This window comes from Pelophylax lessonae (assembly GCF_965119305.1).
Source record: "Pelophylax lessonae genome assembly, chromosome: 3".
In the NCBI taxonomy this organism is placed as follows: Eukaryota; Metazoa; Chordata; class Amphibia; order Anura; family Ranidae; genus Pelophylax; species Pelophylax lessonae.
In genome coordinates this window covers 19,926,600-19,941,765 of record NC_138770.1, presented here as the reverse complement: position 1 = coordinate 19,941,765, position 15,166 = coordinate 19,926,600, and the positions used below count along the sequence as shown (strand labels likewise).

At 42.4% G+C, this 15,166-nt stretch overlaps 2 protein-coding genes across 2 annotated transcripts in view; one reads left to right on the top strand and one right to left on the bottom strand.

Annotated features, from left to right (window-relative positions):
* The window catches only part of LOC309550241 (uncharacterized protein), a gene marked incomplete at its 3' end in the record, with an annotated part of 240,442 nt that overhangs the window by 197,114 nt on the left and 28,162 nt on the right, over positions 1-15,166 (top strand). The window lies entirely within an intron of this gene.
* The window catches only part of LOC309548816 (uncharacterized protein), a 530,695-nt gene continuing 517,821 nt past the window's right edge, over positions 2,293-15,166 (bottom strand). The window contains exons 3-8 of the mRNA XM_082248754.1: positions 9,905-10,028; positions 9,691-9,788; positions 8,824-8,965; positions 3,783-3,922; positions 3,180-3,740; positions 2,293-3,134 (exon numbers count right to left, since the gene is read on the bottom strand). Coding sequence (XP_082104880.1) covers positions 2,460-3,134; positions 3,180-3,740; positions 3,783-3,922; positions 8,824-8,965; positions 9,691-9,788; positions 9,905-9,989 — 1,701 coding nt within the window. The 5' untranslated portion in view covers positions 9,990-10,028 and the 3' untranslated portion in view covers positions 2,293-2,459. The remainder of the gene's footprint in view (positions 3,135-3,179; positions 3,741-3,782; positions 3,923-8,823; positions 8,966-9,690; positions 9,789-9,904; positions 10,029-15,166) is intronic.

Below are 15,166 nucleotides of genomic sequence, written 5' to 3'. Positions count from 1 at the left end.
AAGCCTCTTCTGTCCTACTGAACTCCCTACCCCAATCTGTCTGACTATCTCTTACTCTATCTACCTTTAGGTGTTCACTGAAAACTCATCTACCTATTCTGCCCCCCACCTAACAACTGTACTTTTATTTTCTCCATCAGCCCATCCCCTACAGTTATTACCTTTTGGATCACTTGACCCCCCCCCCCTCCTAGATTGTAAGCTCTAATGAGCAGGACCCTCTGATTCCTCCTGTATTGAATTTTATTGTAATTGTACTGTTTGCCCTAACATTGTAGAGCCTGTGCAAACTGTTGGCGCTTTATAAATCCTGTATAATAATAATAATATATGACTGCCTAGTCCAGCCTCTCTCAGCCAGGGTTCCTCCAAAGGTTCCTAGGGGCCTCTTGTCACTTCCTTGGGCTGTATATGGAAGTGTCACCTACCAGCCGTTTCTGGATAATTAAGTTTGTCATCATTTCATGACACACACAATTTTTTTTTATTCAATATATTTTTTATTCTAACTTTAAGTTTAACAAGAGTGCAAAAAAAAGAACAAAATGGTAAAGGAAGAAATCCAATTGGTCAGGAAAATGACTTGTCTGGAATGTGGAGGCGGAGTCAGTAATATTTTGTGTACAATACAATACACAACGTGTTACATTATTATAACAAAGTATTGTAGAAAAGATCACACCATAGAAAATGGGGGAAAGGAGAAAATAAACCCGGATATGAAGGTGACATTTGTGTACGAGGAACACCTTAACAATTACCTCCATTTTATTCTCCAGGGCCTCTGCTTTCTGAAAATATATGTTTGGGGGTTTTATCTAATCTTCAGGCCCAAAATCTGCATTTTACCATGTGTGCAAAAATAATGCAAAACACAGGTCTGGCATTGAAAGGGTTAATGTGAGCTAGATGGGATAACTCTGCTGTGGTCACATTAGAGCTCCCCCTAGCTGCAGCCTGGTAATAACATTGCTAGGAGGTCTATTCATTTATCTGCTACATACTTCCCATCTTTATATAAACGTCTCCTGACATTTAGGGGTAAATATTAGAACATTTACATAGCAATCCTCTCAGTGACAATGGATGTACATTCCTTCTGTGTGATTGGGGAAACAATGAATTATTAGGGGATTTGCTGAGCTGGTTGAATATTTTTCATTGATATAAAATGGAAAATGTTGCATTTGGACACTAGATGGCGCTAATTACTATGATACTTAGCACCATCTAAAGGCCATATTAGGAATTTTTGGTTTTAAATCAATAGTTGGTTTAATCCTGTGGTTTTAATTTGTTTATGTCCTTCAGTGTGTACTGTACTCATAAATGCATAGGTATGATCTCGGATAACTAAGGGGTCTATGCAAAGAATATGTTGGGTGAGTGTGACAAGCATGTGTCCAGCCGTGATAAATTCTGGCCGTATTCTAATAAACACAGTGATTTCCTATAATCATCAGCTCCAACTAGTGGCCATAATGAGGTATTAGTTCCAAAATACCTCAATCAGGAAAAATCGCTCAATACCGCATTATGGCCACTAGATGGACCCAATGATCATAGGAAATCACTGAATGAAATAAAATAAGACCAACATTTGTCATGGATGAATGAATGCTTGTCATATTTGTTCATCTATTTTATAAAAACTAAACATGTAAGTGAAGTGGTAACTATTCAGCCAATCCCTTCATCAAACCACACATAATATCTCCCTTCAAAGGGAAAACAGAAATTATTTACAGAAAATCAAACAGTATAAATATTTTCCAACCAAGAACCTCCACCCAGACAAGATATGTAGAAATATAAAGACAAGCGGTGTTACCTCTCGTGCCGCACTCCGCCAAGCCACCCAAACCCACACAGGAGCAAAGGAAAGAAGTTCTCACCTAGTTTATCTCCAAGTTCTCCTTCCCTCCTGTTGGGGGATGGGAGAAGGATGGACTGAAGACAGAGAGACACGCTTCGGGGTCACCACTGGTAAGTAGAGCCTTGAAATGAAGGACATCAATTTCAGAATTTCTGTCTTGTCTGTGTAAAGTTTACTGATAAAGATATATGGGATCTCACAGCTTCTAGCTCTGTAACCCGCTATATCATTATCAGTAACCGTCACACAGACAAGCAAGACATTCTGAAGGTGATTCCTTCATTTCACTGCTCTACTTACCACTCTACACCCCAAAATTTACTCAGCCAATGAAAAGCCAACACGGTACAACGCTTCATCCATGTCTCTGGTGATCTCTGATCTCCTTATCAACTGTTTCTTACATAATAAAGATCAGCCATGGAGTATATCTGAGGTGTATATCAGGGTGTGCTTCTTCCCCACATGTCCAGCAACATTCATATAGAAGACATTTCCCACACTCAAGGCACTAATACACCTCGAGGGTTGTGTGGGATCCCTGATGTACAGGAAGACAGGACTTCATTGAGGAACAATTCCCTCACTCAGGACAGGAAAGCGGCTTCTCCCCCGTGTGAGATCTCTGATGTCTGGAAAAATTGGACTTGTGTGAAAAACATTTCCCGCACTCAGGACAAGAATACAGCTTTTCCCCAGTGTGAGATCTCTGATGTGTGTAAAGATTGGATTTGTGTGAAAAACATTTCCCGCACTCAGGACAGGAATACGGCTTTTCCCCCGTGTGAGATCTCTGATGTGTGTAAAGATGGGACGTCTGTGTAAAACATTTCCCGCACTCACGACAGGAAAAAGGCTTCTCCCCCGTGTGAGATCTCTGATGTATGTAAAGATGATACTTTAGTGAAAAACATTTCCCGCACTCAGGACAGGAATGTGGCTTTTCCCCCGTGTGAGATCTCTGATGTGTGTGAACATGGGACTTCCGTGAAAAACATTTCCCACACTCAGGACAGGAATACGGCTTCTCCTTCGTGTGAGATCTCTGATGTGTGTGAAGATGGGATGTCAGTGAAAAACATTTCCCGCACTCAGGGCAGGAATGTGGCTTTTCCCCCGTGTGAGATCTCAGATGCATGTAAACAGAGGACTTCAGTGAAAAACATTTCCCGCACTCAGGGCAGGAATGTGGCTTCTCCCCCGTGTGAGATCTCTGATGCGTGTAAAGAGAGGACTTCCGTGAAAAAGATTTTCCGCACTCAAGACAGGAAAATGGTGTCTCCCCCGTGTGAGACCTCTGATGTTTGTAAAGACCGGACATATCTGAAAAACATTTCCCACACTCAGGACAGGAATACGGTTTCTCCCCTGTGTGAGATCTCTGATGTGTGTAAAGATTGGACTTCCGTGAAAAAGATTTCCCGCACTCAGGACAGGAAAACGGCTTTTCCCCCGTGTGAGATCTCTGATGTATGTAAAGATTGGACTTCTGTGAAAAAGATTTTCCGCACTCAGAACAGGAATGCGGCTTCTCTCCTGTGTGAGATATTTTATGCAAATTAAGACGGGATTTAATACGGAAACACTTCCCACACTCAGTACAGGAAAACCTCTTATCTGTTGGAAGGACGGCACCATCCCCCACAGTCTGAGGTTCCTCAGGATAAGAGGAATACGATGGTCCGGCACCGTCCCTCACAGTCTGAGGTTCCTCAGGATAAGAGGAATACGATGGTCCGGCACTGTCCCTCACAGTCTGATGTTCCTCAGGATAAGAGGAATACGATGGTCCGGCACTGTCCCTCACAGTCTGAGGTTCCTCAGGATAAGAGGAATACGATGGTCCGGCACCGTCCCTCACAGTCTGAGGTTCCTCAGGATAAGAGGAATACGATGGTCCATCTACACTGGGTGGTGCCGGATGGACATTTGAGGTAGCCGGGTTTTCTTCTGGACTATACTGTGTGATGTCCTCATCTTCTACTTTACAGTCTGGAGACAAAGTGAGACAATCCTCTGAGGTTTTCCTCATCTCCCGTCCATGTACTAAAATAGAAATAAAAAGATTATTACTAGACATCAGCAGATTGGTTCCCCTAAACCAGGACTCCGCCCACATCAGGTAGCTTTGTCTCTGAGGATCTTACAATTCCCCCCTCAAGGTAACTAGTAAATGGTAGAGGGTGACTAGGTGCCCCCGGAGCCACACATCAAGTCAAGACCTGCTGTGTGATAGTAAATGTCAGTCTCATTCTGGACCTACGCCAGGCCACGCCTTTATGTGCGGGACACCTACTCACTATCTACCGATATAAAATGTCCAGCTGGTAGGAAATGGGCGTAACAAAAGAGAATCCATATTATGTGTAAATATAGCAGTGGGTAGAGGGGAGAGAGCAGAAGTCAGACTATGTAATGTACAACATAGAGTATATAGTGCAGGGGTCAGGAGTATGTAATGTACAACATAGAGTATAAAGTACAGGGGTCACAAGTATGTAATGTACAACATAAAGTATACAGTGCAGGGGTCAGGAGTACATGATGTAAAACAGAGTATATAGTGCAGGGGTCAGGAATGTATAATGTGCAACATAGAACATATAGTGCAGGGGTCAGGAGTATGTAATGTACAACATAGAGTATATAGTGCAGGGGTCAGGAGTATGTAATGTACAACATAGAGTATATAGTGCAGGATGGATGTACATCCAGACTTTAGATCTGAGTGGTTTTATATAACATGTCAGTTTTGGCCGTTACTTGCCCTTCAATCGATATCCCTATATGTGGTGATCGATGTCACCAGCAGGGGGAGCCCGCCGTAGATGCATCCAGACCTTGTACCTCGGATGCCTTACAGGAGGTGTCACTTCCTGTTGACGTCTGCTGACCGGACTGCATCGCATCAGAGATAGTGTCACTTCCTGGTGCGACCGGATATGACGCAATTGGGGCGTCATATCCGGCTATATGCGGCAAACATAGGAAATGTTTGCCACTTCTAAAACTGGCGCCAACATAGGAGAGGGAGGGGATTTATCCCCCTTCCTATATATTACTCACTGAATTCAATACCGATCAGGCAGGCTGGCTGGCGTGAAAAACCACAAGGTAGGTACCGCTGACACCATTATATGCAATCATATATTGCCTTTATTGGCAATATATAATAGAATGACACAAAATAGTCTAATCTGAAATTGGATGGATATTTTCTACAGGACCGGTTGGACCCGGGATATACTATTCCCCCCCCCCCCCCCCCAGCGTTCTGGAATAGGATGAGATGAGGATATAGGTTCCTGCCTGAAAAGGTGGGCATACTCTCTGGTGATTTATTCCCCTCTCTCTATTCTCCTCCCCCCTCCCTATGGATATATATGAAGTACCCACATCACAAGCATGCCTACTTAAATGAGGTCTTCACCCCTTTTTAGGCTATAAGGACTGAAGGTTTATATCGCATATATACATCTAATAAACCACTCCATCGGCCCTGATCAAGGGAAAAGGAAACGATAGGTGGATATATCAAGTGCAGCCACCAGGTATGAATCAAATGTTGCATTCAAGTATTAGAGGCTATAGGAAGTGATATAAGTGATCTCATAGAATTTTCTTGGTGCTATGTACCTCACACTTATATTCTTCCTATTCAGTGTAGTAACCATCGTGCTCCCATAACAGAACAGCTTTACATATAAAAGAGTCCTGACTATCAAGTTATAACACAGTGCTATCTTATGCAGCATAAAAAGGTGGGTTAGTATTGAATATCCTCCAAATATATCCATAGTGATATGCATATAATTAAATAGAGTCTACTCTTGCAGCGGTGCTCTTTGCGGTGATTGAGAGGCTGGACACTTAGCCTAAAATAAATGAGTGAATATATGTATACATTGGAGGCTATACACAAATACTAAGGGGACAATATCTGGTGTTTTTTCGTGTCGCCAATCTGCCATCTCCCGAGTCATTGAAAAGGGTCAGTACAAAACCACAGCTTTATATGATTATACTCTGACTAATGATGATTGATGTAATTTTTTGGACTTATAAGTCACTAACTGTTATTTTGCTGTATTTCATATCACCTATAGAAATACCGGTCTGTCATGGTCTCTCTGGCCCTGAGGAAGCCTTGAGCGAAACGCGTCGGCTTGTTGGGGACCTACATTGACCGTATTCCATCTGAGACCTACTCTTTCCATCCTACACAGGCTCTTGGTTTTTTCTCCCTTCTGGGATGTATTTCTATTTAATGACTCTTTATAATCGATTTTATCAGTATTATTCTATGTTATTTTGTTTGTGCTAACATGTGCGCACACGCCCATGTTTTTTACGATGAAATTTAATAAAATGTAAATTATTTTTAAAAGTTGGTTTTTGTGTGATCCTTCTACTCCCACTGGCCCGTAAAGCCCCTCTTTCCCCTATCTTCTGTGTCCTCATATCAATTAGGGGTAAGGGCCTACACGCACGGAACTTTTTGTCTTGATTAATGTTCAACATAGAGTATATAGTACAGGGATCAGGAGTATGTAATGTACAACATAGAGTATATAGTACAGGGATCAGGAGTATGTAATGTACAACATAGAGTATATAGTGCAGGGGTCAGGAGTATGTAATGTTCAACATAGAGTATATAGTGCAGGGGTCAGGAGTATGTAATGTACAACATAGAGTATATTGTGCAGGGGTCAGGAGTATGTAATGTACAACATAGAGTATATAGTGCAGGAGTCAGGGGTCTGTAATGTACAACATAGAGTATATGGTGCAGGGGTCAGAACTATGTAATGTACAACATAGAGTATATAGTGCAGGAGTCAGGAGTATGTAATGTACAACATAGAGTATATAGTGCAGGGGTCAGGGGTCTGTAATGTACAACATAGAGTATATGGTGCAGGGGTCAGGAGTATGTAATGTACAACAGAGTATATAGTGCAGGGGTCAGGAGTATGTAATGTGTAATATGAATGTAGAATCCCTTTGACATCCAAAAGGCAGGATAACTCCTCCAAAAGCCTGGGGAGGGCTAGAATTTCACCCCAGGGCTGAATCCATGGAATAAATACCGGGATCAAGAAAGGATATTGGGTGCCAGTCACTTTTGTCTTATTAAAGTGTTACTGCAAAATGGTTCAGGAGGTGAGGGTTGGAGGTGAGGGTTGGGGGGGATGGGGGTCTCAGATACCATGGCAGATCACTTACAGACTGCAGATCAATGTCTACTCTCACAGTGTCAGAACCTATAAACCAACTGAGCAACACTGTAAGCACATTCCCAAATTTCAGTGCGTCCTCCAAGTGAGTCCCCAGGCCCTCCTTAGAGACCGGCCTTCTTCATGGCTCCTTCCAGCAAGGGACCTCCCCTGGGTATCCTCCTTGGCACAGCTTCCTCCAGACCAGGCAGGACAGCTTCACAACCACTTCAGCACATGTTAGGCCCCAAAACAGGCCAATGGACCCAACAGCAGAGCTCCATCCAGCAGCCCCTCCCTACACCTCATCCCAGGGGAAGAGAGCGAGCACATGGCCTGTCCCAAATATTTATTTCCTCCCCCAGCATGCACCAGTGACATAAACCTCCTACTGGATTGGCTGAAGAAAATAGAAATATTCTTAATGTAAGACATTAAACCCAAAGAAAATATTTATTATATTGCAGCTTATCGATTCTTAGATGTGATGTTAGTTTTCCTTTTTAGGATTTCTTATATGTTCATCTGGTGATCTGACCAGTAAATCTGTTCTATAAAAGCTCCAACTCTAAAGCGGAATGTATCAGTTACTGGGATGGGGCAGACCATTTACCACTGACAGGGGTGCTTACAATGATCAGCTTTTATTTATTCTTGTAAAACTTTTATCCCAAAGGAAAAAAACAGCATGCTGTAACTGATTATAAAGTGTGAGATGGAGTTTGGCTTCAATTTGTTACTGTTTTTAAATCTGATAATACATCTAACACTCCCCCCCCCCCCCCAGACTGATAATGCTGCTGTCTCCAGAGTGGGGGGCGCTCTAATACAGAAGGTGTGACCAGGTGAAAACAGAGGGGGAAAAGCCTTTAAAAGAAAAGTAATGCAGCCACCACATCCAATGATTGGTAAGCTGCAATGTATGACATTTTTGGTTTTGGGTTTATTATCATTTTAGTTTGGTTGGTGAAATGTCATACTATGTCCAGTGATAGCGGTGACATCTACTGGCCACAGTGAGAAATCACAACTCAGCTTAAGCTTAGGGAAAAACCAGGCGAAAAACTGAACAACCAGTCTGAGCTAAGTACAGCCCAGCCAAAAACTAACATAACATAGTAGCCCCTATTTAAGACAAGCTGTAACTTCAGATCCCCGTCCCCTTTTTTTCTGACTGCTCAGACAAACTATCTAAATTCTGGACTTTGGACAGATGTAAAGAAGAGAGGAAAGCAGATAAAGGGGTACAACTTATGTAGGAGGATTTGTTTAATCTCTGTGTATACCCTGAGGCCAGAGAGACTGCACTCAGTGACTTGGGTGTGAGACTATACAGACATATCCCCCCCACCTGGCACAGCCGGCAGACAACAGAGCAAGTAACCCCAGGAGAATTGTTCTGTCAGATCTTGCTAGACCTAGGTATGGGGCAGAAGACCCAAAGCACATACCCCAGGTGTCTAGGTCTAGTAACGTCTATGATGAATATCAACATTTTGCTGCCAGCCGAACCCCAGAATCTCCATAAATCCAGTCTAGAGACATAAATTGTGTCTGCAGCACAGAGAAGGAAGATTATCCGAGAGAAATACAGGAATACAGGATGGGGAACACAGCTCAGGAAAGTGACCAGGGGATTACAGGCTGATATCACCCAGACCCCGCCCTACTCTGGACCAATCAGTGAGCAGTATGGGTGGAGGAATGTATTTAGTGTTAATGACCCACCTGTGCTGATCTCTGTAGGAGTGTCCTCCTCTATAAATGTCTCCGTTATTCCATCCTCCTCCATAGACTGCTGATCATCCCTCACATACGTCTCTTCTTCTTCTGTTTTAACCTCAAATTCTATATCGATTGGATCTCCACTCTAAACCAAGAAAATGAAAGAGAATATCATCTGTAAAATATAAGATTTATTATTGTGACATCACATAAAAATCCACACATTGTCTCCATGAGTCTGTGTTTTATAATCTCTGTCTCACCAACCTTGTAACAGTGAGGGATGGTGTGACCTTCCTGTGTGGAATCCCAGGAATACAGAGGACGGGGACATTGCTCTGGTGGGTTCCTGGTATTAGGTGGCTCCATCATATCCTTGTGTCCTTCTGAAAACTCCTCCATCACTCCATACTCCTCATCCTCCTCTTTATACTCTTCTTTAACATCAATATTATCATCCCCGAGGTTTCCACTCTGAATATATAATAAAACATTCATTGTAACAAACATGCTGTGTATAAATCAGAACTACCAATCATTGTCACTCATCTACCTGATGATGGTGGGGGATGGTGTGACCTTCCTGTGTGGAATCCCGGGAATACAGAGGACGGGGACATCTCTCTGGTGGGTTTCTGTAGCTGGATGACTCCACCATGGTGTCCTGGTACAGATCTTTGTGTTCTTTTAGAAACTCTGACTCCTCCATCACCCCATCCTCATCATCCTCCTCTTTTATTTCTTCTTTGACCTCAACTTTAGAATCTCTCAGAATTCCACTCTGAATATATAATAAAAATGACATCAATGGTAACAATGCAGATAATGTACAGATCCTAATGATACTATCAGTGATTGTTCCTCATCTACCTGATGATGGTGAGGGATGGTGTGATCTTCCTGTGTGGAATCCCGGGAATACAGAGGACGGGGACATCTCTCTGGTGGGTTCCCATTACTGGATCCATCTGTAGGAAACACACACACTGACTGAATGCATTGTTTCTATGTGTTTATCAGATGATGGGGGATCTAGGTGGATCCTCCGTACTGCTCTCTCCTTTACAATAAAGTCTCCTCTTACCCGGTGATGTGAGGGGCGGCTGATTCTCCATCATGACGTCCTTGTAGAGATCCTTGTGTCCTTCTAAATACTCCCACTCCTCCATGGAGAAATAGACAGTGACATCCTGACACCTTATAGGAACCTGACACACACAATGATACAGTCACCATCCAGACACATCCCTTGTCTGTTACTGGATAATGTCCCAGAATTCCCAGCACCGCTCACCTCTCCTCCATGATCTCTCGGGTGACTTCTAGAATCTTCTTTGTATTTCTCTATTCTATCAGGGAGGGAGGTGGAGGCAATGTGATGGTCATATGATCTCCAGACTTCACAGGAGGAAAACTCTAGATCTGAACACAAATAGTAAAATCAAATGAAATTCCCAGAATCCTCCTCACCTCACTATTCAGGTTTCCATTTGATTAAATCCCCACCTCAGACTGAGGTATAATTTACCCACACAGGACCCCCACACTACGCAGGGTAAAAGCTTGTTGAAGGTATTCTGACATCATTACATACAACGCAGGACCAACAGTCCCACTTTACGCGAGGATACCAAGGGTCCGCCCACATCCTAAGAGCATGAGAAACAAAAGCCAGATAGAGGGACATGGGGGGAGGAGCTGTGATGTCATTGGACATTTAGACTCTGACAGGAGAGACCCTCTTTATGAGCCTTCCGTGCAAACCAAATCATTGTTCCTGGGTGCCTCCCACTTCTCCTAAAATAAAGAGTGAACTTTGACCTTTACCATACAGAAATCTGTCAGGAATGTGTGAAAGTAAGCTCTCATGTGAGCAGGTGACGTGTGGACGAACGGAGTGTAAATAAAAGACAAGGTTTGTGGAGCTCCTAATGGTGGGGATGGATTTTGCTGCATGCTGGTGCCAAGTTCCCACCCGGGTCTCTGCAGGTGTGGAGAAAAGCTGTGTAAGAGGATATGGAGGAGAGATGAGGAGGAGATCCAGGAATCAGGATAAAGGTCAGGACAAGCAACAGAGGAGCGCATCCAAGAGATGAAGCCGGGGTCACTACACAGAAAATCAATCCAAGGAAACAACAGGCAGGACGAGGAATAGCAAGAAGGAGCTCAGAGACAAATGAGAATATTGCTCAGCCAATGGGAGATTATCTCAGCATGACTTACATAATGAAGGAGATGAGGGGGAGGGGAGGTGACCATAGATACATGGAAATTCAGCTGGTTCAGCAGGGATCGCTCACATTTCCATCCATATATGGTCAGCTTCGGAAGAAAGATATATTAATCATCAACTGATCCCCTTGAAGGGGTTAATCTACTCATTACCTCTTCTGCCGCCAGATCCTGCAGTGTCTCCCTCTACGTTCTATGGAACGTCCTCTTTACCTAACACCACTTCCTGTCTGTATTCCATAGAGACTTCCTGTCTTGGTAGAAGTGAGATCACCACCTTGTGGAGCTCAGAGGAACTGCAGCCCTGAGAAACGTCTGGTAGTGTGAACACGGCCTTGTGCTGTGTGTGTATGTACTGTATATCCTTCCCCTTTCTCTCCTCCCTGAGTGTGTATGAAGAGGCGGAGCTCCTGCTGGAACAGCGGTCGGAGGAGGAAGCCGAGTCTAGGAGGGAGACTGACAGAAAGCGCAGGGAATTGTATGCATAAGATATATAGAGAAACAACAGTTTCCCTTCCTTCACTTGGTGAGGTGGACACCTGGTGGGGTTTTTTTTTTTTTTTTTTGGAGAAAGATGGAGAAGAGGAGGTTTATCTATAGATCGGGTTACCTACATATTGTAGGAAGAGAAGTCAAATAACATATTACCCCTCATAAATGTAAATTATACTATGTAATATAATATGCTACATAAAAAAAGGGGTTTCCTCCCTCTTTGTACTCATATTTTTGGAGCCTTTTATTTATTTATTTATGTTTTTTTCCACTACAGTCACGTTTTTGATGATTTTTTTTCCACTGTTTAAGATATATAAATTTAGAATTGACACTTGGGGTGCTTAGGGTCGATTTTTTTTTTTTTTTTTTTTGAGTATAAACAATGTGCAAGATTTATAAACATGTATATATGGTAGGCATGTGTTTAGCTTTATTTACATATTATGAGGATGGCATTAAAATATTACTTTTGATCCCCCTCCTTTCTTATTATTTATTTTTAATATTTTAATATTTTTTTTTCATTACACAAGCTACATAAAGAAAAAAAAGGGGTTTCCTCCCTCTTTGTACTCATATTTTTGGAGCCCCCTTTTTTTTCCCCCAATATTTATGTTTTTGATGTTTTTTGTTTTATTTCACTGCTTAAGATATATACATTTAGAATTGACACTTGGGGTGCTTAGGGTTTGGGGATTTCTTTTTTTTTTGGAGTATAAACAATGTACAATGTACAAGATTTATAAACATTGGGTATAAATACATTTTTTTTTTTGACACTATAAAATTATTTACACACGCTAAATAGGGGATCGAGGAATTTCCCCTTTTTTCACATTTTTTTTTTTTTTTGAGCACTATAAAATTAGTTGTATTATCCAGATAGGAAACCAAGAGATTCCCTTCTTTCACTTTTTTTTTTTTTTTTTTATGTTACTAGTATTAAAAATGCTCATCTCAACTTCCGAAAATACACTAGCAGCGCTATCATAAGAAGAGAATAAAGTCTCTGTGATGGAATATAAAATGATGTGAGACAAGTTCATGCAGAGAGTCCACAGAATCAAAGAGTGCAGCTCCTCCACAACTGTACATTCAGATCCTAGAAAGCCTCCACCTCACCGCTGTGCACACCCAATGGTAGTACACTTACCAGAGGCCGCTGGATAACGAGCCAATGTATATCTCAAACACAGGGATGTGTGGTCCACCAAAGACTTGAAAACCAGGAAGGGACTCTCGCCTCACACTTATACACAGGAATCGCTCCGCATATACCAGGTGCATGTGAATAAATCAATAACACGACATAGCGTGATACTGCATAATAATCCCCTTTATTCCAACACACACATTCTTCAAATATTGCACTCACAGACAAATGGTAAGTAAAGCGTGTAAAACTGGGGTAAAACCTGTGTCCTGTCACTTCCCGCTGATGAATAGCTTGCCGATTGGTAGCTGAACGGTAGTTTGACCGTCCAGGTAACGAGCAGCCATCTTTACTATCTGGCCTGATAGATAAGGGTTGAGTACACTACAGTGGGCTGGGCAGTCTCTGAGGGAATTGGAATATCAATTAAACTGGTCAGACGTCAGTCTTTCCCCCATCTGATCCTGAGGTGGTGCTCTCTGTATCCCTCCTTGATGGATAGACTTTTATTTTTACACCTGGAATGAAGGTCCTTTGATGTGAAGTTTCATGACAGTGAGTGAACTTTTATGAGTTCCTAGTAATAGGGGTTACATCCAAGCCATGCAAAGGTGGAATCAGTGGTCCCTGAATACATTTTTATATGGACATTTGTGTGTTATTAATTACAGGCTAAATCTACCTGGAGACACTGTACAAGTGTTATACTGTATGTCGTCTTGTGGTCCCTGTTGAAGTCCAAGTGTGGACATTTCTACCTATTATTATTATTTTACAAGATTTATAGAGCACCAAAGCTTGCACAGTGCTTTATAATCTAAAGGAAGACTGTACAGTTACAATAAAAGAGGGTTTACAAGGGCCTTGCTCCTAAGAGCTTACAATCTAATTGGGTGGGCCAAGTTATACAAAAGGTTATAACTGTGGGGGACGAGCTAATGGAAGAGTTAAAATTTCGAGGTGTAATAGGCTTTCCTGAAGAGATAATTCTATCTATGATAAATGACAGACTAAATTCACATTGACACGTTCTCCACACCTGGAATGTGCTGAGTTCTTGGATAACGTCTACACAGTGTTTATGTAATGTTCCGGTACCTTTGGTACCCTAAATTACACTTTCCACAAGTGTATGCGCCCCACCATTTACTTTTGGAAAGGTGCGCATACACCTTTAAGACTGGAGCTGTCATCACCCAGCGCCGGACTAGATGGCTATTTAAATCGCCGGTTCTCACTCACATGTGTTCGTTCAAACACCCTTACCTGGATGCTAACCTTGCTTGAAGCTTCCATGCTTGCAAGCTTACCTCGCTGACGGAACCTCGCTGCGCTGATCCCTGTATCCCGCTACTGGATCATCCGCCTCTCCTGAACCACCCTTCGGCTGTATCGCTAATAGTGCTAAGTACCCCGCAGGGGAATTCTCTATAAACTTATACTAAGCTTACACTATCTAGCTCTGCATAGTAAAGACTGTTTATCACATCTGCATAACTAGATTGCTAGCTCTTGAGACTACTGCTACTTTTCTGCACTGGGTTGATCTCTTTTGTATGTCCACCTGCTATTCTGTCATCTGCTACCATACAACATTGCTAAACCTTCCTGCATCCATCTGCTACTGTCTCACCTTCAAGTGTCTATCACCTACCACCTCCACTCAACCTATCCCTCAACCTTCATCATTGTGTTACCACATACATAAAGTCACTCTAGGAACCAGCTTGCTAATTGTGTGTATTTACTGGCTGAAATAAGACCTACCACACATGATGAGTCATTGAGGTTGGGAATGGTATCTCAGCATATCTCTTACATGACTACTGACGTGGAACTATTTCTGCAGCTGAAAATCCACACCATATAAGAAAAGCAGGAGCGTTACAGATTGAACAAACCCAAAAATGGATTCAGCAGAAATAACCACTCAGGTGACACAATTAAAACAGCAAGTATCTGCGTTAATACACGCACTTGTTGAATTAAAAGAAGACAATCAGGCTCTGTCGCAGCAGGTAATTAGACTGACACAACTTACCTCTGCTCAGTCCCCTGAACCCAAGATAAATCCCCCTTTGGTATTTACAGGCGATCGCAAAAAATTTCGCGAATTTAAAAACGCATGTGAGTTACTTTTTTTGCTAAAACCTCGTACCTACCTTACTGATCACATTAAGGTTTGTACTATTATTTCTTACCTATCAAGCGATCCTCGAGCCTGGGCAGATTCTCTTTTTGAGAAAAACGACCAGCTTCTCAACTCCTATGCCTTGTTCCTGGCAGAGCTCACTAGCCTATATGATGACCCCAATAGGCAGAGTACTGCTGATCTTCAGTTAAGAACCTTGAAACAAGGAAGGAGGCCTGTGGAAGACTTTGTCGCAGAGTTCAAGAGATGGACCCTTGATTCAGAATGGAATGATGCATCTCTGAAAACCCAATTTAGGCTTGGCCTATCAG